The sequence below is a fragment of the Astatotilapia calliptera genome, chromosome 12, assembly GCF_900246225.1.
Source record: "Astatotilapia calliptera chromosome 12, fAstCal1.2, whole genome shotgun sequence".
Classification (NCBI taxonomy): Eukaryota; Metazoa; Chordata; class Actinopteri; order Cichliformes; family Cichlidae; genus Astatotilapia; species Astatotilapia calliptera.
Genome location: NC_039313.1, coordinates 13,558,776 through 13,583,947, shown reverse-complemented (window position 1 = coordinate 13,583,947; position 25,172 = coordinate 13,558,776). Strand labels below are relative to the sequence as shown.

The window sequence follows — 25,172 nt, the reverse complement described above, 5'->3', positions numbered from 1 at the left end:
AAATTAAATAGCTTGTTAAAAGCTTAAAAATCTCAACAATCTTCTAATTAGTGGGATTGCAATCCAATGGATTGAGAGAGATCCATTATAATTTTGGAGAAAAGTATAAACTAAGTGACCCATTTTAATACAGAAACAATAACCCCCCCCCCCCACACACACACACACACACACACACACACACACACCTCGAGGGCCACTCACAGTTTTTACACCAAGTTGATGAGTTATGGTTTTGACTTCATAAGCTGTTTCTCTGGAGGTGGCCCTGAGGGAAGTTTTACACAACTGCTGCTTAACTGACACAGGTGTCAACAGGTGCTGATAGCTGACGAGCTAGGATCTATTTGGATTTCATCATCTGATTGGAAGATTTGAATCTCCTCTTGCTCTCATTCTGATTGGAGGACACTTCTGATAGTTTTTCTTTGCAAAAACTTCTCAGTCTGTGTCTCAGCCAAGCGACTGAATCTGATTATAGAGCCAACGTGATTATAGAGCCCCGCTTGGGATTGCACACATTTTCACCATATTTAAATAGTTTCATCCACAAAGACCTTACACTGACTGACAGGAAGCAGTAAGAAAACAGATATGCTCTAAAATGTGTGGGATTTTCAAAATAAAAGCCTTCAATTAGCAGTAGCAAGTCCATCCATCCACTTATCAAATTCAGGGTTAAAATAAAATCTTCCAGTTATGTTTTTTATTTATGTATTTATTTTATTTTATTGAGATTTCTAATCCATGTGTTTCAAAATAAAAACCCGAAACTCGAGTGTTCAAGTATGAAGCTGCTGATTTTTGGTGGCTTTTTATTTGTTCAGATTTGACATTTACTTTTAAGGCAAAATACAAACACTGCTAAACCCAGTCACATTTCTTTATGCCCCACCCTTTCATTCACACACATCAGGTAGCTTTGTTGCTACACTAAGTGTAAGGTCAGGGGAAGCGTCAGCAACCTCGGTCAACACAGGATGCATCACGAGGTGCTGCTAAACAGTTGTCCACATCATCCTGAGTGACTTACAGCACTACATCCTATTTTAAGCCATGACCGAGACGGGCTTTTATCTTCACACACGCACACACTCCGAGAAAGCTTTATGCATTTGCACCGGATGTGAAAGGCTTTCTCGACAAGTGCTTGGCATCTGGCTCAGTCCTGATAAATCTGTCTAACACACACGTACAACACGCACACGTCCAGCGCCTATCTGTCTGTACCCACTGATCTGTTTCGTCATCATTCAATCCCTCACGACACTCTGTGGGTTATTACTACAAGTGAGGAAGAAAAGAAACAGTAGAAGAAGAAAACAAGCAGTTAGAGACAAATTTTCTAACTTTTATTGTTCCTTCCCATTGGACTGACCCAAACAAGCCTCCATAAACATCAGCGGATCACGCCGGTCAACTGAGCTAAGGTCCAGATCTCTAACCAATTAAAATGATGGATGAACAGACCTCCCCGCTGCTTTTTCATATCGCACTGTAGGGAGACGGATTTATGTTTTACTGCTCACTTTGTGTTCCAGCGTCGTCCTTTCTTAAGTAGAACAGTTCCTCCCTGTACCCTTTTACACCCTCGCGCAGACCACAGTACAGTGGGATTAGGCTGAGGCGGGCTGAGAGGGTTTTAACTGAAAACAACATGTCTGTCAAGGCTCACTCCCTGCTCTGTGTTCCTAAACCCAAAAAGCACAACCCTTAAAAAGAGAAGGGTGGTCTCTCCCTGTCTTTTTTTCAAGTTCTTTTCCCCCTCCCTGCTCACTCCCTCATTCTTTTCTTCCCCCTCCGGTACATGCCTCTGGAATCCCTCTTGATCCGCTTAATGAGGGGCATATCGCCGGGTTAGCCGAGCGTGGCGAATGGGAGACGAGGAGAGGGGTGACCAAGGAAATAGTACGAGAGAGAGAGAGAGCAAGGTTCTACAGGTCTGAAAGAGACAAACAAGCTGAAATCATATATATATATATATATATATACATATATATATATATATATATATATATATATATATATATATATATATATATATATATATATATATATATATATATATATACATATATATATATATATATATTAGTCTGAAGGCAGTTATAGGTTCACATTGGACTGGAGCTGGACTTGAGGATGTAACTAGAGAAAATAAGAGTGGAGCTCTTGTTCTTTCATGTCTGGGCTGTGAGGGTTCCTGGCGTGCTGATTTGTGACTTATGATAAAATCACATTGCCAGGGATTACCACACAGCCTTGACCCAGTCGGCTGCTATGGCAACCACAGCCCCTCCTATACACATACATAAACACACTCGTCCTCCAGAAACTTGTGGGGGGGGGAACAAAAAAACAAACAAAAGAAGACTTGATTATCTGAGTGTGTGATTGTGTTTGAGGAGCTGGTGATTTGGAGGAGAAGAAGGGAAAAAAAAGGGGGAAAGTGTGATGAAGGAGCTCATCACTGCAGCTGTTTTGTAAGAGCGCGTACACGTCGGACAGGTTTTTGTATCCTCTCTCCAGCCAGACACAGAGCTTAGCTGATTGGTGAACAGTGATTGATTCCCTCTTTGTTCACAGTGGCTAAGTTCTGCACCTGAGGAGAGCATGACCCAGACAGGGAGACAAAGAGGAGACGACAAATGGGTGTGGGAGGAAGAGAGAAGAAAAATGTGCCACAAAGTTTTTACAGTGGCGGTTACGTGCGTGTGTGGACAGTTGGGCCTAATTTTCCTACTTCAATTATCAAATGTGTGTTTATACAACACTCCCTTCCCCTTCTCTGTTTTAAGCCGTTTTCCCGCTCATTGCTTGATTGTTCTGCATCTTTTTAAAATTATTTTAATTTGTTTAAAATCTCATTTCACTTTTCTTTTTCCCCTTATCTCACTGCTTTTGCGCTCAATAGCTCTCCTCTTGCATGTCTGGAAAAATTTTCCACTGAGAGGACCTCGCTCAGAAGAATTAAACACGCAAGCACCCCCTTCGCAAATTCAAAACACTGCGCAGGATTACTAATGAGCGCCACGTTTCGCTCTCCTGCTTTGCCTGTTGTTCTTTCTCCTCCTTTCATCTTTCCCTCCCTGCTCCGTACTTCCACCCCTCTGCTTCTATCTCCTTTTAGTTGCGTAGTAGAAGAGATAATCCTGCAGATGATGCCAGTTGCACGCTTTATAGTTCTAGAGAAGGTGAGAGTATCTCAGGAGAGAAAGTGTACTTGAGGTACTAATGAGGTCTGGGGAGACCCAAACTCTGCTTAATGGTGCCGACAGATATTTCATCAGTCCTTAAGCAATGGCTACCATCATCAGGCTCATCACCATCGATGCTGCGTTAACTACACCCTCAGCATATTCGAGTACTATATAATACAAGGCAATAATATGATTGAAATCAAGACTTTGGACTCAAAAAAGTGGCACAGAATTGATGGATGAAATGAACAGATGTAAAATAAACTATTAATAGGCCATTGTGAGACACTGACTTAATACTTCCTGCAGGCTATAGGTGAAAAAAATGAATTTAAGCCTTTCTAATAACCCTCAGAGCCTTTTTTAAAAGTCTCCACTCAAGGTGTGACGATCAGGTGACCATAAAACTTTAGACATTTGATACATTTGAAGACTTGCTTTCACCTGAAGCACGGTTTCATGTTTCAAGTTTTCCCGTGTGAACATACTGCATAGAAACCTGTTTGGAATTAGCGTGTAACATGGGTTTTAGATTTGGCGTCTTGCTTTGTAAACATTTTTTTGTAAACATTCTGTGAATTGCGTTGCCCAAACTCAAAAGCGGGGCTTGATACCGCTCTCATAACTGCCTGCTTGATAGGAAGCCAGCAGCCAAAGCTGAACTCAGCACAGGCCTGAAAAGGGAGCGTGAGGATAGGCTGCGAAATCCTCTAAAGCTGAGTCATTCATTTTGTTTATTTACTCTGCTATAAACTGACTTTTCGGTTTTACAGGGGATTATATGAGAGAGACGGTTTCTTGGCTAGGTGCAGTTGCTTCCTGGAGTCTCCGTCGGCCGCTGAGCACCCGCAGTGACACCCTGCTGATATGCCGCCGGCGTCGTTCTCATTCTTTATATTAGGCATAAGTTAACCATGCTGCTGGCTGTGGCTTCATATCGAGTGGCATCAGTGTGAAGTCAAATAACTGTTCATTTAACTTATCAGTCATGTTGGGGTAAAGCTGGGTAACTTCTTTTAAAAAGGTTGACAGGGCCATCATAAAATCCCTTTTTCAAAAATGATCCTTTAAGAAGTTTAAGTGCCTCAGGTTTAAAACCTAAAATCACGTTGGCAGCCAAAAGTGCTGTCTGGGCATCCCAGGCTGATATGTATTGATTTTTGATCTAATCTCAGCCCGAGGAAGCAGAGATACAGAGACCCATAAAGCAGACCGATTCTCACACATTTCCACGCTGTGGAGAGAAAACAAGACCGAGGCCTCAAAGATGGAAACGCTGATAGTGATTTCAAGGTCTTTCCAATATTTTAGGTCTCCCCTTCTCTGTATTGAGTTCCTCCAGTAGATTTAATGTGGCGATATACACGTCTTATTGTTTTGTCTGAGATGGGAGAAACAAAAAAGCTGTGATCCTGCGAAACCCCCACTGATAACATGAAAAACAGGAATTCTTAGCTGGGTTACACACGCTTTGTTTCAAGCATCATGGGGAGTGCTGAGAGAAGGTTTTCTTTCCAAGTTCCTTAGACTGAGAGAAGGTTCCTGAATTAGTCAAGATAAGCTATACAAAAACAATGCACGCACGGTATGAAGCTTATCATGGACGACTATATTTTCCTTTGCAACTTCTTCCAACGGAATGATCAGTAAAACTCAGTCCTACTTCACATAACACAAAAAAATAGTTATTTTGAACGGGTTATACAACAATATGTGAACAAAACGCATCTCAGAAAAATGAATTCCACAAAATGAAGTGCGCCCATCAGCTGTGCAGCTGGGCTATGTGCAGAGAGTGAATCTGACTTTATAGTTTAACTTGCAGTATAACCTCTGATCAGATGTGGGTGTAGTGTGTGCCAGAGTCCACTTTTTATCCAGCTAATTGTAATGCAAATCTATACTATTCTGGACCAACGGCTCCCTGATCAAAACAGTGACAGATGGTTGAAAATGTATTTTAAAACCGGTCAGTCTTTTTGGAATGGAAGCCGTGAGGAGGCATTACAGCGCTCTATATTAACAACGAGAAAATGGCGGCTAAACGAGGATAGATGTGTGAATTAGAAATGAGGGCCATGTGGAGCCTGCCATTTTTAGACCTATATTTAGGGCCTGTTAAAAGAATAATGACCATCAAAGGCCTGTAAAAGAGAGGAATTGCCATCAGAGCCCGTATCCAAAAGGTGATTTATTACACTCTAATGGGAAGGAAATGGTCCTCTGCACATCAAAGGACAAAGCAACATTGTATAAAGAGACCGAAAATAAACTTATTCGCCCCACAACGCCCACATTTTCTTCTCCTCATGCATGTGAAACTCGACTGATCGGCTGTTGAACATCGAGTGTATTTCAGGGAGTTGAAGCATTGAATTCCATTTCAAAGGATAAGCAGTTTGAACCAAGTACAGATGCTCATCGCAAGCAGGGAGTGGAATGTGGATTTGATGGGTTTAAAATTTCTATTTTTATGATCAGACTCTTGAAGTACCCTTGTAGTTTTTTTCTTTGAATGTCAAAAAAGTACACTTAATTTGTGCCAGCTCCCACCATCTATCGGTGGCCTCGCTGACACTTGTTAAGTTTCAACCATGCGAGCCGCAACGTTCAACAGCTGGGGAAATCCAACAGTGTCAGCTGTACGGTTTTTCTCGTGGGTTTAGCAAAGTGGGTGGAACGCTGCTCGACATGCTACCTGAGTTGGAATTGCTTTTTGCCTCATTACAAAGGGAAAAAACAATGCTCGTAGCCAGCACTTGATGAGAGATGGAGTGAGAACGAGAGATCTGGGCTTGGATTTCTGTGCCTACTGAGCTGATAATCAGTCCTACAGAATCACTGGCTCAGTTCAGCAGGAACAGGAATCCAGTCCACTCACCACCAGAGCAGAACCAAACGGACGTCACATGAAAGATATGAGTTATGGAACAGTTTTGGGGGTTTAGAAATACGATCGATCCATGGCGGGACGGCAGCTTCCACACAGCAGGGGCGCTGGAGTCAGATTAAATGCATTGTATTTTTTTAAGAGAATACTCTACATCGTTTTATTAACAGGTGAAGAAATATTTGGGAGCAAATGTATTTTTTAAAAAAACATCTGTGTGATAGGCCTGGGACTTCTTGGTAAACCTGGCTGCAGAAAGATATTGGTTAACACTTTAAATGTACTGTTGTCGTTGTTTTTGTTGAATATTTTGGATTTTGAACTTGGTGACATTGAGAGCAAACGGAAAAATGTCTTTTTAGGATATAAAAATGTGTTTTATTTAATCGAAATATTTTCTACTTGTATGTCCTGCATCTTAGCCAATGACACCTGCGTTGGATTCCTTAGACTAGACTAAAACCTGCATTGTGTGTTTGTCTTCACACCACATAGATAACCCGTTAGAGCATTGTAAGCATCTACCAAATGTTCTGTAAGGCTCCTGTGTGAACATATTCTTCATTTTCTTCCAGGTTGCTGACTACAGACAGGAGGGACAGGAGTTTGGCACAGCAGCCGCACGAGAGTCCAGCACTCACCTGCTCGTTTGCCTGGATGCTGCAGAATAGCTCAGCAGTGTGAAAACCAGAGGGTTGTATTCATGCTCTGCAACTAAGACCAACTGGCAAAGTTTGGAGCACAGCAGTTCTGTTCATTCAAGTCTAAGAAATAGCTGGTATGTGCTAGATATGTGCACAATTAGTCAGCCGGAGGCTTGAATGCTGGTATACTTGCTGGTCAGCTGAAGTAATTATTCATATTTTATTAACCCTCTGAGGACTGAGTCATCAAAGGTGTTAATCCCGATCCCCTCATATGAAAAAAGAAACAGATATTTGTGTAAAATAAGACATAATGTGTGATGGGTCTGTATAGAGTCTCTATTGTCTTTATTCCATGATTGCCAAGACAGCCACTTTGTTAGGTTCACCCATTCAACTGCTTCTAAAAGCAGATTTCTGATCAGCCAATCATATGACAGCAACTCAATGCATTTATGCATCTTTGGAAGTGGCGTGCTTTTTAGAACTAATTGCAACTTGGATCTCAGAGGGTTAATGTACAATGCCAGTGACTGGAAATTGTTAACCACTAAAATGGAAAGCTCTGCACATTTTAATATATTTGGTTAATGAATAAATTGATTAACAGCTTTAGATGACTCAGTTACACACAAAATATTTGTACGGACAACGTTTAACCTCATCCGTCAAATTTGGCTCAATTTTTGACTGTTTGCTGATTTCCCACCAGTCAGTTAATCCAATTTCATTCTCCTATTTAAATGTAGGAAAAAAAGTGAATTGTAACCCATAACTATACAATCTGTTCATTATGAGATGTTGTATTGTTGGTGTGGAAAGAGAAAATAGAAAAGAAATAATGTAATTATGTAAAAAACAAAACAAAACATATTTCAAGGAAAAGTCACTGCATGTTCATCCAAGCTGAGCTGCTGTTAGTGTCTGTTTGTGTAGGTGTGTGTGTAAGTGTGAGTCTGTTTAGTCTAAAGTCACGATTCCGTTCTTTGGAGTTTAGACTGGAAATTCTTTGAGGTGAGTAATGTTTTTCGAGTTTTTTCGGGTTTTTTTCCTGTATTGAAACAGGCAACTCTCAGGGCATTTCTACATGTGCTGCTCTGCAGATACTAACGGCAAACCTGTTTGTGTATAATTGATTTTTTTGTATTTGCTGTTTATGTTAAAATAAAATGATGTTTTGTTAAAAATCCGTGTACAGCTTTTGTTTTAGAGACAAAACAGAGAAAAGCTGAAGATTAGTCAGGCACTCGTGGATGTTACACTGATTTTATATGTAAATTACATATCCGAGACACTTATTACAGCCGGGCAGACTCCATACCACCTGGAGGAGAAATGTTGCGGCAGAGCTACAGGAGATGGGCTACACCTGGAGGGAAGCTCAGTGTGGAGGGAACTTGATGTGGTCTTATGTCCCACTATGACATGCAGAGGATAAGAAGGCGAGGAGACTTATAATAAGGTGTTTCATAACAAGTGCATTTAATTGATTAATATGAGGATGTATATCTTTTGTTTCACAAATCCAGAGCATAAAAATAACAAAAAACAGCGCAGCACTAATGTTCTGCTAATACTTAATGGTTCAATGACATTTTTAAGCGCACAAATTCCAGAAATCACTAATTTTTTATTTGAATGATGCATCATACAACAAAAACTATTTCCTGAATAATGAAAGAAGCCAAAAATTAATTATTCTACAAACTATACATGCATAGTTTGCATAAATACATGCACATGTATTTGTTTACATTCTATCCAACTCCAGCAGTCAGCTAGTAGTAACAGTAAGTGTAATCTAAAAGCACCGTTTGCTTCCAGTTTTAAATCAAATGTGACCTAGACCTTGAGCTTTACAAACAATAAAGCTATTTACAATACAGTACAAGTACATACAGAAATATCTGCATGAGTGACATTAATCGTTTACATTTATCATACACTCAGCACTGTTGGAGCATGTTTTTCAAGCCAGAAACAGTAATTACACGACGATAACTGGCGTTTGGCTTTCCTCCCCACAAACCTACGTCTTACAGTCGGCATGTGTAGCATGAAGGATTTATATTGTGAGGCAATTATGAGAGTGGGAGGACTCTGACACGTCGTACGAGCTGCTGCTGCTATGCAGCGTGATCTGTCACGCAGAGTGTCCTTGTGGGCCTCGGCAGTTGTTTGTTGTGTGCGTATGTCTGTGACCTGGCTCCGTTGTTTTGACACAGTCCTGTCACCGCTCCACGGTATATCAACAAGAGAGCATGGCTATTTGTTATTCTGCAAACGAGCTAAAAGCCCAGGGATGAGCTCACAGTTGCGTGGTTTTGTACAATTTGGTATGTAATTGTGCGTGTGTGCCTATTGCTCACTCTGAATGCATTTGCGTTATCGTCTTTTGAAGTTCCTTGATCCTTAGATGAACTGTGTCTCTTGATAAACAGCATCCTTCGTTTAGTCTGAGCTCCAGTGAGCTGAGAACACATGCTGCTTCATCAAGCAGACCAGACTGATCCACCACCTGGACTGACACACACACACACACACACACACACACACACACACACACACACACACACACACACACAAACAAAACAGTTATTGCCGTGACTGGGCCAAAAATCATCACCAGAAAAACCAAATCTCGTCTCATGGGCATAATCATAAAGAAACCTGACTTCACGTTTATAATATGACACCAGATAATTCTTAATATTGGAACGTGTAGAAAAATCTTGTGTTTCCCACATTCACACGTAAGTTAAAGTACATGTTACATCATTAGATTTGATGCATATGAGACACATAAAAATGAAATACTAAAATAACTTTTTAGTTAAGCAAAGAAATGATAACGTACAAGTACTTCAAAATAAAGCCTCACGTCATGCTTGCTTATTTTAATCATGACAACAGCTACAGCAACCACTGCCATTTATACATTTTGACTTTGTTATAAGTTTTATTTTATATACAAGGTATAATATAAAAAATAGAAATACAATCATGTCAGTTTATTTTATCTCTAATTAGCAAACCTAATTTTTAATATTCTTCCTTTACATGGACAGTGTTGCTGCCTAAGATGTTTTGGGGTTTAGATACGAAAATATGGAAAAAGATTATTCAAACTAAACAGCTTTTCACCTCGTGGTTTTGAATACATTTCAAATACACACAGAAATGTACATATCACACCAATGATCTACCTGCCCATTACTGTGTATCCACCCTCTTATTGTGGAAAGCAGTAACAGGGTGGACGTTTTATTCTTAAATCAATCATTATTCCTCATGTGATGCACAACAGGCTAGCAAATGAAGACCATAAACATTATTTTTAACATGTTTATGAACCATGTGATTGGAATTACAAAAGAATATCTGTTTACACTGTAAATAAGGGTAACAGGGTGAACAGGTTATGCTTTAACGCATCTGTGAACCATTCTGAAACATGGGGGGGAAACGGTTGATGAAAGATTGATGTTTACTCTGGCTTTTATAGAGGATTTCCCTCCAAAACACTAATACAACTTACTGTAAGTCATGTAACTAGCAGACCAATAGAGGGGAGCTATCCAAAAAGACTGGTAAGAGTAACAGGACGGACGGACAAATGTGGGACAATTTATTTTATTTCAGACTTTAAACGTAAAAAAAAAAAAAAATATATATATATATATATATATATATATATATATATATATATATATATATAAAAATGTATTAATAGGGGGAAAAACATCTAATGTAGAATATTACTATTAAGGCTGTACAACAGTAATGAACAAGTTTGTGTTTTTTAATGACTTATATTAGCAAATGAACTTGAACTTGAATGAACGGGGGTGTTTTAGGGTATTTGTGCTTAAAAAAAGAAAATAATTTTAAAAATAAATATTTTCTAAACATATAACTGTTTTCTAATAGTTAATAGTGTAAGGCAAGCTTTTGAAATAAGTATTTGCCAATTTTTATACAAAACGCACTCAGATCTGTGATCGGGATTGAAAGGCATTAAATACTAGGAATGATTCACATTCCCAAAGTGTTGGTATTGCTATTGGGAATTACATGTCACATTTCTCCAAACTTTACACTTTTAAAGCATAATAAAGATGACAGACTTCATATATGTTTTAGAGGCTTTAAAGACCTGCCACAGGATTGACTTTGTCAAAAAGAGAATCGAGAAATATTCTCAGATGGCTGCATCTGATCCATGTTTCAACCTGTCCAAATGTCCAAGAATAGATTAGAATAGAAAAGCACTTTACTGTCACTGTACATGTACAATGAAATTGTAGAAAAAAAGACCGGTGCAGGACACTGAACCCTCCAACCCAGTAGGTTATGCAAAGTGCTGGTGTACCTACTTTTTGTGTGTGTCTGTGTGAGTGAATGAGTTAAAGAAAGTCACATTTAAAAAACAGCTGTCAACATAAAATAGTTTCTATGGACCACCACCTTCTTTCAGACCAATCATTTGCACTCGTACTTATGTATCTGAGATGATCCAGTGTGTCAAAATGTTCACCCATCAGCTTGAATGGGTGGTGGGCTAAGACTGTGCTGGTGTAGCCAGTAATTCCTGGACCCTTCCACCTATCCCTGAGACCTAATTATCATTACTGCAATGACCTTGGACATGGACGTTGGGCCAGTTTGACACAGGAGCTTGCACGAGTTTGACTGGTCAACCTTCTGAAAACTAGCAGAGGGTGTGGAAGTAGTCTATAGGTGTCCCAAGGACACAACCTTGAGGAGAAAACTAGCCAGGTTTTAATTATGTATGTTTCCTGATTTAAATGGATTTCATTTGCAGAACATTCAGATCAAACCTTGCATACAGCATGAAAGGAGGGCCGAAATGATTAACATCTTTCTCTATAAAATGGACCCTTTGAAGCATTTCTTTGTCAGTAGCTTGTATCTAAGGTCCAGCATTTCAAGCATTATGCATACTGAGCTTTGCATTTAATAAGAACTGGATGGAACAATAATCTGAAAATGACAGAAGAGAAACAGTTTTCCTCACCGCCTGTAAAACCTCTGCCGAGCCACTTGGTGGTAGCTGGCAGAAAACGGCAACATTAACCAAAAGGCTGACAGTCAATGATGGAGCAAATGATTGCTGCTCAGGTTGTGGTGAAACCAGCGTGCCCAGTGACTGCAGGCGGTCGCTGGGAAGAGGATGAGCTGCGCCTGAGAAAAGAGTGCGTATGTGGTTCCAAGCTTCTTTGGCCCGTGCCTGGTGGGAAAGATGTTTAAAAAGAAAGGAAAGAAAGAAAGAAAGAAAGAAAGAAAGAAAGAAAGAAAGAAAGAAAGAAAGAAAGAAAGAGAGCATGCTCAATTTCAACCAAGTCAGATTTAACGGGTCTTCTGGTGTCTTTCATGTAAAAAAATAAATGACAAACAGACTGCTAATTCAAAAATGAGACAACAAGAAAGCCTAGCAGAGAAGAACGTACAACTGTAGTAGAGGAGATGGTGGAGTCTCCAAGGGTTATGATGGGAGGCGGACAAGCAAGAGACAGAGAGGTAAAACTCAGGCAAAGCTGGCCCAGACACTCACTGAGAAATCAATACTACATCACCCTTTCCACCCAGCCCTCTCATCTATATCTCTCTCCCTCTCTTCACCACTGTCTCACTCCCTCCCTCTCAGTTAGGGGTCATCCATAATTAATTCATTAATGTGTTATTCCGTCTTTTGCCCCTCTGTATTGTTTCTTTTGCTTTCAACAACAACAGACCTGCAAATAACAGACTATCCCCGATGTTATGTTGCCGAGTTATGCTGAAGCACTTAGCTGCCGCAGTGTTGGTAAAAGAAGAGAAATAGTTGGAACAAACTGGTTTTCAAACAAAGTCTATTTAAGAAGATCCCCGGTTGCCTTCTTAGTTTATAATGACGGGGCAGAAATATCTGCATCGATCAGTTCAACACTTACTAAGCAATTATTTAAGTGGAAAATTTTGGATTTCATATAACTAGATTAAAATGATTTATGCAAAAAACAAACAAACTCACCAGCTGTGAAGCTCTGTGGTGCCACCTCTTGGTGGGGTAGTGGTAGAATATCAACAGCCACAGAAAGGGATCACCATCTTCAGTCCCAGATGTGACCAGCAGCTGGACAGCCACCTGTACCCAGTGGGCACACTGAACCAGCAGGAACCAGGCCTCAAACACGTTGTGGTGCCCCCTGCAGGACATTAGGAGAAGCAGCATTTAACAGCAGAAGTAGAACCCTTCATGAACAGTGGGTATCATTGGGAAGTGATTTGTTACCGAAAAGACACTGTACCACATGAGAGAACATATATTATATGAACACATACCTCACAGGGTACAATTTCTTTTTAAAAAAATGAATAATTCAATAGCAAACACCATCAGTTATATTAAACCAACAGTTTGTAGGATTTAGGGGGAATTGTAGCTTAGAAGAAGTATAGGATTCACGATTATGTTTAAATTAGTGTATAATCACCTGTAAGTAGAAGTTTTTTTGGGGCAACCGTGGCTCAGGGGGTTGGGAATCGCATCTGTAACCGGAAGGTCGCCGGTTCGATCCCTGGGCTCTCTGTCCTGGTCGTTGTGTCCCTGGGCAAGACACTTTACCCTACCGCCTATACTGGTGTTGGCCAGAGGGGCCGATGGCGCGATATGGCAGCCTCGCTTCTGTCAGTCTGCCCCAGGGCAGCTGTGGCTACACCAGTGTATGAATGTGAGAGTGAATGAATAGTGGTATTGTAAAGCGCTTTGGGTGCCTTGAAAAGTGCTATATAAATCCAATCCATTATTATTATTTATTTTATTTTTTTTTGTAAGCTAAAAAAAAAAACCTCTTCCATCAAGTAGACCATGTTGTGCCAGCAATATATCTACAGGAGCCCAAAGTGGACAGAGCACCAACTGGATATATATATAGAGAGAGCTTTCCTGTGTGGCTTAGCTTCACTCTTGGAAAGGGAGGAGTGACGGAAGAGTATTTAGTTGCTTGCAATCTGCAACCAAACTGCAAGATGCCAATAAATCCTACATGCTGGTCATTTATGCTTAAAAATTCATGACTGATTATGTCAACTATGTCAACATCTGTGGTCATGAAATCCTTCGAACGACTGGTGTTAGCCCATCTGAAAGACATTACAGGCCACCAGCTGGACCCTCTGCAGTTTGCCTACCGGGCAAACAGGTCGGTGGATGATGCAGTGAACATGGAGCTGCATTACATCCTGCAACACCTTGACCGCCCGGGAACTTATGCCAGGGTCCTGTTTGTGGACTTTAGTTCGGCTTTTAACACCATTGTGCCTGAACTTCTTTCCTCCAAACTCTCCCAGCTCAGCGTGTCACCAGCTACCTGTCAGTGGATCACCAGCTTCCTGACAGACAGAAAGCAACAAGTTTGGCTGGGGGAGATCACCTCTGAAACCCGGTCCCTCAGTATTGGTGCCCCTCAAGGATGTGTCCTCTCACCACTACTGTTCTCCCTCTACACTAACAACTGCACCTCCAAGAACTCAGCTGTCAAACTCCTAAAGTTTGCAGATGACACCACTGTCATTGGCCTCATTCAAGATGGTGATGAGTCTGCATACCGGCAAGAAGTTGAGCGGCTGGTACTCTGGTGCAGTCAGCACAATCTGGAGCTGAACACTCTTAAGACTGTAGAGATGACAGTGGACTTCAGGAGACATCCCTCAACTCTGCTCCCCCTCACCATATCAGACAGCCCTGTGTCGACTGTGAAGATCTTAAAGTTCCTGGGTACAACCATCTCCCAGGACCTGAAGTGGGAGACCAACATCAACTCCATCCTCAAAAAGACCCAGCAGAGGATGTACTTCCTGAGACAACTGGGGAAGTACAGTCTTCCACAGGAGCTGCTGATCCAGTTGGGTGGTCTGGTTCAGTTTGTTAATAGCTTGGCACTTAATCTACAACTTAGTCTCAGTTTTTCCGAGGTATTTGTGTGAATATGTACAACTTTCCCCTCTACAAAGCCTTCCCCCAAAGTCCTGGTGGAAAATACAACTGCTGACTGTCAGCCTAACAATTTATACCCAGGCTGCTTTCCAAACATTGAAAAAAAGTGGCCATAAAGAAGAGAAGATGGTTTGTTTGTTGTTGTTGTTTTAAATACATGCTGTCAAACTGAGATGGCAACTGAGCAAAATTATACTAAAACAATCTGGTGTTCAGTGTAGAGCAGAAAAAAAAACTCTGATAGCAGGCTGTCAACTGACTCATTAGGACTTTATGAATGAACCACAACTGAGTCCCTGCCATGGAAATTAGCACACCCCCATTGACAGGATCAATGGAAGATCAAAGCGACTTAAATGCAGATGATGCAGATCTAAGTCATTGTCTGATCTATTGATGAGCATCATAAACAACACCTCAAACTACTACATTTGTACAAAACTAGAAAACCTTCATTCAGCCATCACGATTCGTGATGGGCTCTGCGTAATTAGCAACAAGGTCTGATGTCCTTTGATGTCCAAACCAATCAGCTGATGGTTATGATCTTGAAAGGTATCAATATTCTCTGTATTTTCTCATCATTCGTAGACAAGTTCATATTGTAGGCAAGCTGCTTCTCGTTAGATTAATGTTTTATAAAAAATGAGAACCGTAAATCTAAAAGTAAAAAGAGAAAGAAGAAATATTGGCAAAGAAATTGAGATTTGGGCAGACAAAGTGGTACAACAGAGCGAACAGAGCTTCACAGCTGCAACAGCAAGAATGACTTCAAGTCAGAAGAGCGATAAGGATCTCGTTCTCAGATTTCCCTAATACCATCATTAGAGCTCTCCTCCTCATCTTCCCTCTCTCCACTTGGCTTCCAAATAGGAACAGCAGCAGCCCTCTGCAGGGCCTTGGCAGCTGCAACTTTGCTTGGAGCAACACAACACACTACTTTCCCACCGCTGGCTCCGAACAATGTTTTGGGAATTTTGCACTCAACTCCAGAATGAGGCGACAGTGGGGATAATGGGCCCTGTTAAAAACCGCAGCTGAAGGGCATCAAGTCATCCGTCTCCATCTCCACGACATCACCTAGTTGATGTTCTTTTAATCAGAAACCCCTATTCTCTTTTTTCATGAATCCCAGACTAAATAGTCTACTTTTCTCTGTTTCGTTATATCTTTTTTCTACTCTATCCACTTCTTCTCCACTCATTTTCCCACTCACTTGTATTCTCCACAGTTCTCTCTTTCCTAAGCTAATAGCCTCTAATGAATGCTTGGAGAAGCTACGCACTCCTCCAGGACCTCTGTACTGTGAGGCAAGGGAAAAATATCTGACTAACCACCCCCTCAACAAGAGCTAATGGAAATAAGAACACCGCACAGGCATTCAGTAGGGTGGTGGAAGCAGGCACACATTAACACATTCTCTCCGCGAGCCATTCTCACTCTAACCTGGTGCTTCTGCCGTCTCCCTCCTCTTCCTCCTCTGTCAGTCTCTGTAATGAGCTGCTCAGCCAGTTCAGGTGATTTCTCCAAGCCCCCTGAGGCATCTCTGCAAGAACAGATTCAGATTTAATGACATAATGATGGCTTGTTGCACAAATAATCGCTTCTTACAATCCACTGATCCAAAGCTAACTATTAAGTCAATCTTGAACTAACCATTCAAGAATAATGAAAAATAAGTTTATTATTATTATTAGAAAAGTTATATTACTGAAATATGTGTGTGGTAAATGTAGCACTACAATAACCCAAGAATCAAAATGTGACTCCAACATTTAATTCCCCATAACACCGCAAACTGCTGCAACCAGCAATTATATTAATTATTGATTCATCTGCCAGCTATTTTCTACATTTACGGGAAAATTATTTGGTCTATTGAAAGTCAAAATACAGCAAAAATGGCACAGCAGTTTCACTGAATCCAAAAAGAGATCTTCATAGATAAATTTATTCCCTTAGTTTGAAATAGACGGATAAGAGGACCAAAACCAATAAATATTTGTATACCTTTGACAGCCTCGTTTTAGATTTGTTAAATCTTTAAATCTTATCATATTACCAGAAAAAAAGCATGTTCACATATATTAAAATAGATAATATAATTATATTTAGCTAAGATAATAGTTAAGCTTTTTATTAGTAAAATACATAAACAATCCTCCAAATATCTTGCACATTTACACTCACTGGACACTCTGTTAGGTACACCTTGCTAGTGTTGAGCTGAGAACTGCCTTCATTCTCTGTGTTACAGATACAGCAAGGTGCTGCAAACATCGCTCAGAAATTTTGGTCCATATTGACATGATCGCATCACACAATAGCTGCAGATTTTTCGCTTCAAATCACAGATGGTTCTCTCCCTTTCTACCACATCCCACAGGTGTCACGGTTCGGATGTGTGGTAGACAGGGAGTGGACCCAGATGCAAGACTCCAGAGACCAAAAGTAATCTCACAAAGGGAGCTTTATTGCTGAGCTCTTTACAGAAACACAAAGAATCACAGGCCTGAGGTAAGGAAAGGAGCAGGAAGGTAACTAATAAATCTAAAGTCATCAATAACTAAAGTAGAGACACAGATAATACAAGAGGTATCCAACACAAGGATCAGAAAACAAAACTACTGAAATTACAAAAGTAAAAACTCGAGCTCACAACTCATGGAAACTAACAAAAGGTGCTCTACTGAATTGAGATTTGGTGACTGTGGAAGAGTACAGTGCACTCACAGTCATGTTTAAAAACAAAACAAAACAACCGTTCACATTACCCTACATTACCCTGTTGGAAGCAGTCATCAGAAGATATCAAGACTCATTAGAGCAGGCAACATTTTTACAGACTTCTGTTATCTAATTTTGGTGAGCCTGTGTGAACTGTACCCTCAGTTTCCTTTTCTTAGCTGACAGGAATAGGACCCAGGGTGGTCCTCTGTTGCTGTAGCTCATCTGCTTAAAGGTTTGATGTTTTGTGTGTTCACAGATACTTTGGTTGTAAGGAGTGGTTATTTCAGTTACTGTTACTTTCCTATCTGCTCAAAGCAGTCTGGCAATTATCCTCTGACTCCTGGCATCAACAGGCGTTTTCACCCAGAGAGTTGCTGCTCACTTGGTATTTTCTCTTTTTTGGACCAATCTCTGTAAACTCCGGAGATGGTTGTGTGGGAAAATCTCATTGGAACATTTTCTGAAATCCATATGACATCCAGAGTCCCTTAAATCAGCGGGCCCCAACCCCCGGACCGGTACCGGTCCGTGAGTCGTTTGGTACCGGGCCACGAGAGTTGAGGCTCGGGTGTGAAATTTATGGTTTTCAGGGTTTTTAATCGTTTTTTATTGTTATTTTTATCCTTAACTCTGTTTCCCTGAGTCTTTTCCCGTGTGTTATCAATAAATCTTCTTTTTTTTGGTACCGGTACTGGTTTTATTTTGTTGTATTTATCTGTGACACCTTAAAGGCCGGTCCATGAAAATATTGTCAGACATAAACCGGTCCATGGTGCAAAAAAGGTTGGGGACCGCTGCCCTAAATCACTTTTCTTCCCCATTCCGACGCTTGTTTTGAACTTCAACAGGTTGTTTTGACCATTTCTAACTGCATACCAATACCAAACAGCTGAACAGGTGTACCTGAAAAGTGGCCAATGAGTGTAATTTCAAAGCAGAAATGGCCCAACTGTGATTACTTTCTTGTGCTTTTCAGGATTCATTTTAACTGCTGTTAAAATAGTTTTTTCACATTGCATTGTAAAAAATAGATTTCCCACCGCAAACCAAATTTTTTCACAGAAACGCAGTCCAAATGACACCTGAGGTTGACAAACAAACTTGAATAAATATTTCAAATACTTGTCAGCGTGATCCAAGTTTTTTCCCAAGGCTGTGTTTTAACAATGCAATGCTAAAATGTAATTCGTGGCTTTTTCAGAGAGGGCACGAATCATAATAAATCCTAAAATCTTCTACTTTTCTCAGTACCATTTCTATTCAGTCCCTGGTGAAAAATTGCCCTTCACCACACACACACACACACACACACACACACACACACACACACACACACACACACACACACACAGTAATAATTAACTCTGAGTTCTGGCTGGGCTCCAGCGTGTCCCTAAATGGCTCCATTCATGTAAATCATTCCTGCCTACAGGCCAGTCTGGGCACACACTGATAAGCTTACTGCTCCGTTTTGCTCCTGCACTCACCTACTGTGCATCTCTTTAATTGTAAAGATTCCCAAACACAAAAACTGTTAGCACAGTGATACACATCCAGCATAGATAATACTGATCCTTTTTGATAAGACAAATAAAAATGCTTTGTGTGTTTATGTATGATGACCCATATTTTCATTTGTTCATTTTTATAAAAAACAGGAAAACAGCTATCCCAATAACACAGGCACTGACACCTAAGCCTCCGTTTCTTTTCAAATCACCATTTTTCATGTCTGACATAAAAGGCTTCATAGTTATAAACTAACTACTATTGATTAGCAAGAACAAGACGCACAAAAGACCGTTCATTCTGCTGCAGGAAAACTGTTTACACAGTGATAAAGCGTAACTAATCACGGTCTTCTTCACAGTGATGGGTTTTGTGCATAGTGTCAGAGTGAAACATCCAAAAGCAGACGATGACGCACACAACATGTGTGTCTGCACACTGACCTGATGGCATCGTCAAGAGGGGAACCAGCAGACTTGAAGGCGACTGTGGGAAGAAGGCTTTCACAGATATGCTTGTCTGAAACAACACAAAGCACATTTTTACCTCAGCTTCATCAATGTAAATCACAGTTTCCTTCAACTCATGCATCAGTGTGCTCTGAAAGCCTGAAAAATGGCATTTTGAATGGGAGGCTGTGTAACAGTGATACAGTTGGTGCTAATGTGTAATGTAGCGTGTAATAGGTAGCGTTTTGTGCAGGGTGACTACAGCCATTAAAATCGAGGCCACTGTAAATGCACTATAGCACTGCCATCTAGTGGTTAATAGAGGTGAAAAGAAAGGAAACGCTCTACTCACAAAGCTGCATAGCAGATAATACATCATCCCTACATAGTAACACATCTGTTTTCTGGAATGGCTGACATGTAAGTGCCAGATTATTCCTTACAGTCCCACAAACTGTTTGGATGAATGCTCCCCAAACAGTGACAGAGAACATGTGTCAGCTGAGGGCTGAGAGTTTTAGCAAAAGTTGGAAAGTACACAGTGACACAGAAGTGTAAGAGCTCACAGTGGTTTCCACATTTATCTGTACAGAGTTATTACCTGCAAACTGATGATGTGAATTCATTGTCTATGATGCAGGGGTGTGAAATGTGCTGTGTTAGGTGTGAGCAGCAGGTTCCCAGCTGGAGTTCAAGTGATAATAAAGTGGAGGATTCATCAAGTAAGTGATTTTTCCTGCAGCTCTAGAGGTAATTGCTTGTCGACTGCTGTGTTTGTGTATAACCCTCAGGTTTAAAAGTACCCTTTCTTTAGTTTCCACGCTAGATAAGAATCACTGGAGAAAATCTGCTCGACACCTACAATCCTGTGAAAGAGAAAGTTTTCACAGGACTCCATACGGCCTGCTGAAAAACTGTGATTCAGTAGCTTGTAGAATCACCTTTAGCAGCAATAAGCTGAAGTGATCATTTTCTGTATGACTTTAACAGGCTCTCACATTGTCATGGAGAAATTTAGTTCTTTTTATGACAATGCTTTAACTGAGTGAAGTTTGTGGCAAATAATTTATGCAAAACTCTCTTAAGGTCCTGTCACAATTTGACTGGACTTTGAGCAGCACCTGGACTCTCTTCTTTTCCCTTCCATTGCAGATTTTCCGCTGTGACTGAGATCCCTGTCCTGTTGCAAGCCCATATCATCACCTCTCCATCACCGTACTTGGTATGAGGTTTTGTGCTGATCTGCTGTGTTTTGTTTTTTTTTGTGCATTATGGCCAAATATCTCGATGTTGGTCTCAAATGTCCAAAGGACATTGTTGCAGTGTTGCAAGTGTTGTGGTTTGTTCAGATGCAACTTTGCAAATCCAAGCCTTTGTCAAAATGTTTTCAGAAACTAGAGATGAATAGACTGAAATAATCTATTAGTCAAATGACTGTTTGCAGTGCTGCAAGAAACAAACATGTATGCATTTATTGTAGCTGACCTGAGGCTTCAGCAGTGCCAGTTCCCTCAGGAAACACTTGGTAAAGGTTTGGACCAGAGTCTTAACAGACTCATTTCCTTCGGCTTGCTTAAGGATGGACCTGCAAAGTACACGTTCAGTAACAGCATATCACTGTAATATTCAGTAAGCACCAGAAATATATACTGACTTTCTACACAAACATAACATATTTCAGCCAGAACTCACCTAAAGATGTCATTTACAACCAAGAATATTGAGCAGTGCTGAGCACAAGCTTTAGGCTGAAACACAGAAACACACAAAAATTTAAATACTTCACAAATGCTAAAAAAATAAAAAAAATAAAAAATAAAAAACCCTACCAATCCAATCCATACAGAAATTACTGACAATAAATACCTGCTCCCATTAAACCACTTTGAATGTTTGTCCAGAATACTGACCAGAAGGTGTCACTGTTGAATCACCCAGAAACATTCTGCTTTTAAGCCTCAGTTATCCTTGTTCTCACTCTCTCCTCATTAAACACTCAGTTTACCACTCTGTCAGCCCTTCCTTCACGTACACACAAACACCCCCACACACAATTACTTTCTCATCTCCTCCTTAAATGCACTCATCATGTGTTTTGGATTTAACACATTCTTAAACGCCCCAGCACAAAAATTTAACAGCTGCACTGTTCATATTTTCTAGTCCCTAATTATCCTCCAACCCAACACCCATCTTATATAAGGACAAGCACTTCACTATGGGGGAGAAATGGCTTTATTCCTGCAAAATAATGTGCTAGTGGAATGATACAGAAGGGATGCAGATAGGAGTAAGCCTTTTAACTTATTTAATTTACACATAGCCAATTTAGAGCTACCACTTGTGTCAGTATTTTAAAAAAAATGTAGCTCACCGTTCACTGTTTGAATTAAAACACTAATAGGTTAGAACTTGATTATATAAATAGGGCGCTAAATTGCATTTCCACCAGTTTAGGCAGACTTTTAACCACACAAAGCGCCAAATTATGAGACCAATTACATTCACAGAAATAAACAGCACCGCCAAGTGTTTATGTGGTGTAATTACAACATCTTGTAACAAAGTGATTTTATTCTTAGTTTTATAACATGTGTGTTTCTTTTCTCTCCTCTCAGTTCAGAAGACACCATTAACCAGCCTGTTTGCACGGGTATGGAATTCCATAGAGTTTATGTATAACAGTGTACATCTGCATATTATGTGGGTTGCATGCCAACATGCATGCATGCATGTGAACTGTCATGGTTTCCGCCTTAGTAAAAACAGATGGGACTTTTTTAGCGTCTTCCTCCATACCTTACCACTAACACTTCAAGGAGGGTCAATTACAGCACACAACAAACATTCTGTTTTTGGCAGTCAGACCCAGGAAGTGAGTGTTTATTGTTATTGGGCCTGCGCTTCTCACTGGATCACATGGGGGTGGGACAAGCCGAAATGAGGAATGTAAGAGTAATTCCATGGTTCCCATTTTTGAATGTAGTCTAAACAAGTGAGCAAAAGAGTTGAGGAGAGACGCAATCCAGTGTGCTTTTATGTCTCACGTTATTTGTATCCCGACAGAATATTACACATTGTATACTCAACATGCACGAAACACGAATCTGAATGTATATATTTGTGTGTAAGGTGATGAAAATCAGAGATCGTACAGCTCTACCAAAAGTGGAGGCACACCTTGTAAAGTACAACCCCTTTAGCAAACAGACATTAACATATACATGAATAATCTGTCCAGGGGTTCCCAAACATACAAACATGCCATTGTAAATCCGGAGCAGAGAAATAAACAGGCAAAAATTACATCCCTTATATACAAAGTTAGTTCAACTGTTTATAAAACTTTCCATCAAAGCAGTCCCTGCAAACTAAAGAGGAAGAAGCAGGAATCTAACCCAGAAGTTAGCAGACACGCACATTTTTGTGCATGCAGTGTCAGTGCATGCAAACAAGCATGTCCCTATCTAAAACTGAGAACGTGTGCTTTGCTACCTTGTTATATACACAGCTCAAGTAGACCATCACTCTGTGAAAACAAGAGTGACACAACTGACAAACTTTATCCAAGTTAACTGGAGCAAGATGACAGGTCAAATTTTGTTTCCGTCTTGAGTTTCACTGACATTTATAACTTCCACTCGGAGTGCAATCAAAGGGCTAGGTAAATAGGATGCCATTCATAACGCGCACACAAGTATTTTATTGTTGTGTACAGATGTTTGGCACAAACAATGTGTAAAAAATGTCTGCTTTAGACACACATCCAGATTCGGGTTGGCACTGTTGTATCTAATTTCAGTGTTTTTCCACAGCTTTCTCGAATTGTCTTGTTTCAGTGACACACTTAATTATTATTGTTGTCCTTACATCTCACTGAGGCTTCACTAATTTGGCAAACAAGTTTTAAATGTGGGATAAAAAAAAAAGCAGCCTCTGTTGCCCCTCCTCCCAAAAAAAAGAACACCACTCACTGCTTTTACTTTGTGAGCACTTTGCAGCAACGAGGACGTCATTTTCATCAACCAGTCATAACAATTTATAAATCAAAATCACCTCTGACTGGACATGATCTTAAGTTATATGAACTTAGGAGTGGCCAAGAACTCGAGCGACAGAGAGCTCCGTACTTACCCGGCACAGCAAAGGCTGTGTAGCACAGGCCAAATGATGTGAGATGGGGTTAAGAGCTTGCCAAATTATGTGAGACCCATGCAGCGCAAAGCCAACTGGTGTTAGCCGGGCAAGAACAGTCCATAAAGAGTCACCAAAAAAAGCAAAGGAATGTTTCCCAGAATTATGCATATTATAATCAGCAAAATTTTGCAGCAAGGCCTATATTAGAAGCAGCTAAAACTGCAGCTTAACACATAAGGAGTGTGCAATGATTTCTCATGCGAGCCCCTGTAATTCAGGGCAGATGAGTCAAAGTTTGTGCATAACAAACTAATTTAACAGCAGCAGTATATCACCAATATATGAATAAATGAGGCCAATTCATGCAGCAGTAAAACTGCAGAAAATCTCATAGTACAACAGGACAACATTCTGCACATTCTCTCCAACTCTGTCAACATAAAACAACAATATCCTTAGATACTCGTATTTCATCATAAGTTCGGCTCTTCAGATACAGCACGTATACTTTTTAAAAACTTTTTGGCACTTCTGTGACTGTCATGAACTACAATAGTATTGCCAAATTGTTGCTATAAAATGTAAATGATGGGGGAAAAAAGATGAGACTTGATCTATAGCCCAGCAGACTAGTCAACAATCGTGTCAGGTACGATTTAGATGTAACTGTTTCAAATGTATTTTAAATCAGCTCCTAATTTTCAAATGTTCAAAGTTTACAATATAACTGATTGTCTGGGTTTCAAACTCAGGCTTTGATAGAGAATCATGGGTATTTTTTGACGTTTTGTACACTGCAGAATTAAGGTAGAAAATAACTAGAAAACAAACGTTTACCCACCAGCAGTGACTGTGCTACTTGTTGCTCTAGCTTCTGTGGTGTTAACCCTGTAGTTATAACAGACTGCAACAGACTGAGGACTGCTTCTTCCAGGCTGGAAAAGCTGTGATACCACAGAGATACCAAGGCCTGCTCCTCCAATGCCAAACCCTGCCTGGGAAAAGAAGAATAACTTACATCACTGGATGTATATTCCCAGCTGTGAATATTGTGTATATTGTAGATGCATGTATATCACAATCAGATAAAATTCCAGGTTACATTTGGGAAAATCCTTTCTACATCTCAACTATATGAGCCAAGAAATCGCCCTTTGTTTGCCTATGTAATGCTCCAATCTATAAAATACAACAATTAAAATGCTCAATATAGTACAGTAAATACAATGTGATAATGGACTAGGTCATAAAATATTCAGCTTCAAACCCTTAATACTTTACTACCTTGAGTAAGCAGAGGTCAAAGCATTCAGAAAGTCTTCACTGAGACCTTCTGTGACACAAGCCACCGGCCGCTGTAGCAATAGACTAATGAGAGAAGATGCCTCGGGACAAGTGACAATGGGGATGCATGCCTCTGATATATCCACAATCCTGTCACATGAACACCTACATGGAAGATAAGATAGATCTTTATTGTCACTGTTACCAGAACAATGAAACACAGTACTTTACCTCAAGTTAAACATAAACAACTCTGCTATTATCATAGAAAAGACAGAAATCCATCCAGGCTCAAGTTTTATTTTCAGTCCTCCTTTCCACACATCCTAT

General features: G+C 40.3%; 2 protein-coding genes across 4 annotated transcripts in view; one reads left to right on the top strand and one right to left on the bottom strand.

Moving 5' to 3' along the window:
- Window positions 1-8,123, top strand: part of aopep (aminopeptidase O (putative)) — a 93,499-nt gene extending 85,376 nt beyond the window's left edge. For both annotated transcript variants that reach the window (XM_026188823.1, XM_026188822.1), the window contains exon 18: window positions 6,666-8,123. The gene's annotated coding sequence lies outside the window, so the exon portion shown is untranslated. The remainder of the gene's footprint in view (window positions 1-6,665) is intronic.
- Window positions 8,124-8,192: 69 nt separating this feature from the next.
- Window positions 8,193-25,172, bottom strand: part of fancc (FA complementation group C) — a 33,111-nt gene continuing 16,131 nt past the window's right edge. For both annotated transcript variants that reach the window (XM_026188825.1, XM_026188826.1), the window contains exons 7-15: window positions 24,843-25,007; window positions 24,400-24,553; window positions 21,114-21,169; window positions 20,907-21,006; window positions 19,416-19,491; window positions 16,180-16,279; window positions 12,769-12,943; window positions 11,773-11,985; window positions 8,193-9,252 (exon numbers count right to left, since the gene is read on the bottom strand). In XM_026188825.1, the coding sequence (XP_026044610.1) occupies window positions 9,100-9,252; window positions 11,773-11,985; window positions 12,769-12,943; window positions 16,180-16,279; window positions 19,416-19,491; window positions 20,907-21,006; window positions 21,114-21,169; window positions 24,400-24,553; window positions 24,843-25,007 (1,192 nt within the window). In that variant the 3' untranslated portion in view covers window positions 8,193-9,099. The remainder of the gene's footprint in view (window positions 9,253-11,772; window positions 11,986-12,768; window positions 12,944-16,179; window positions 16,280-19,415; window positions 19,492-20,906; window positions 21,007-21,113; window positions 21,170-24,399; window positions 24,554-24,842; window positions 25,008-25,172) is intronic.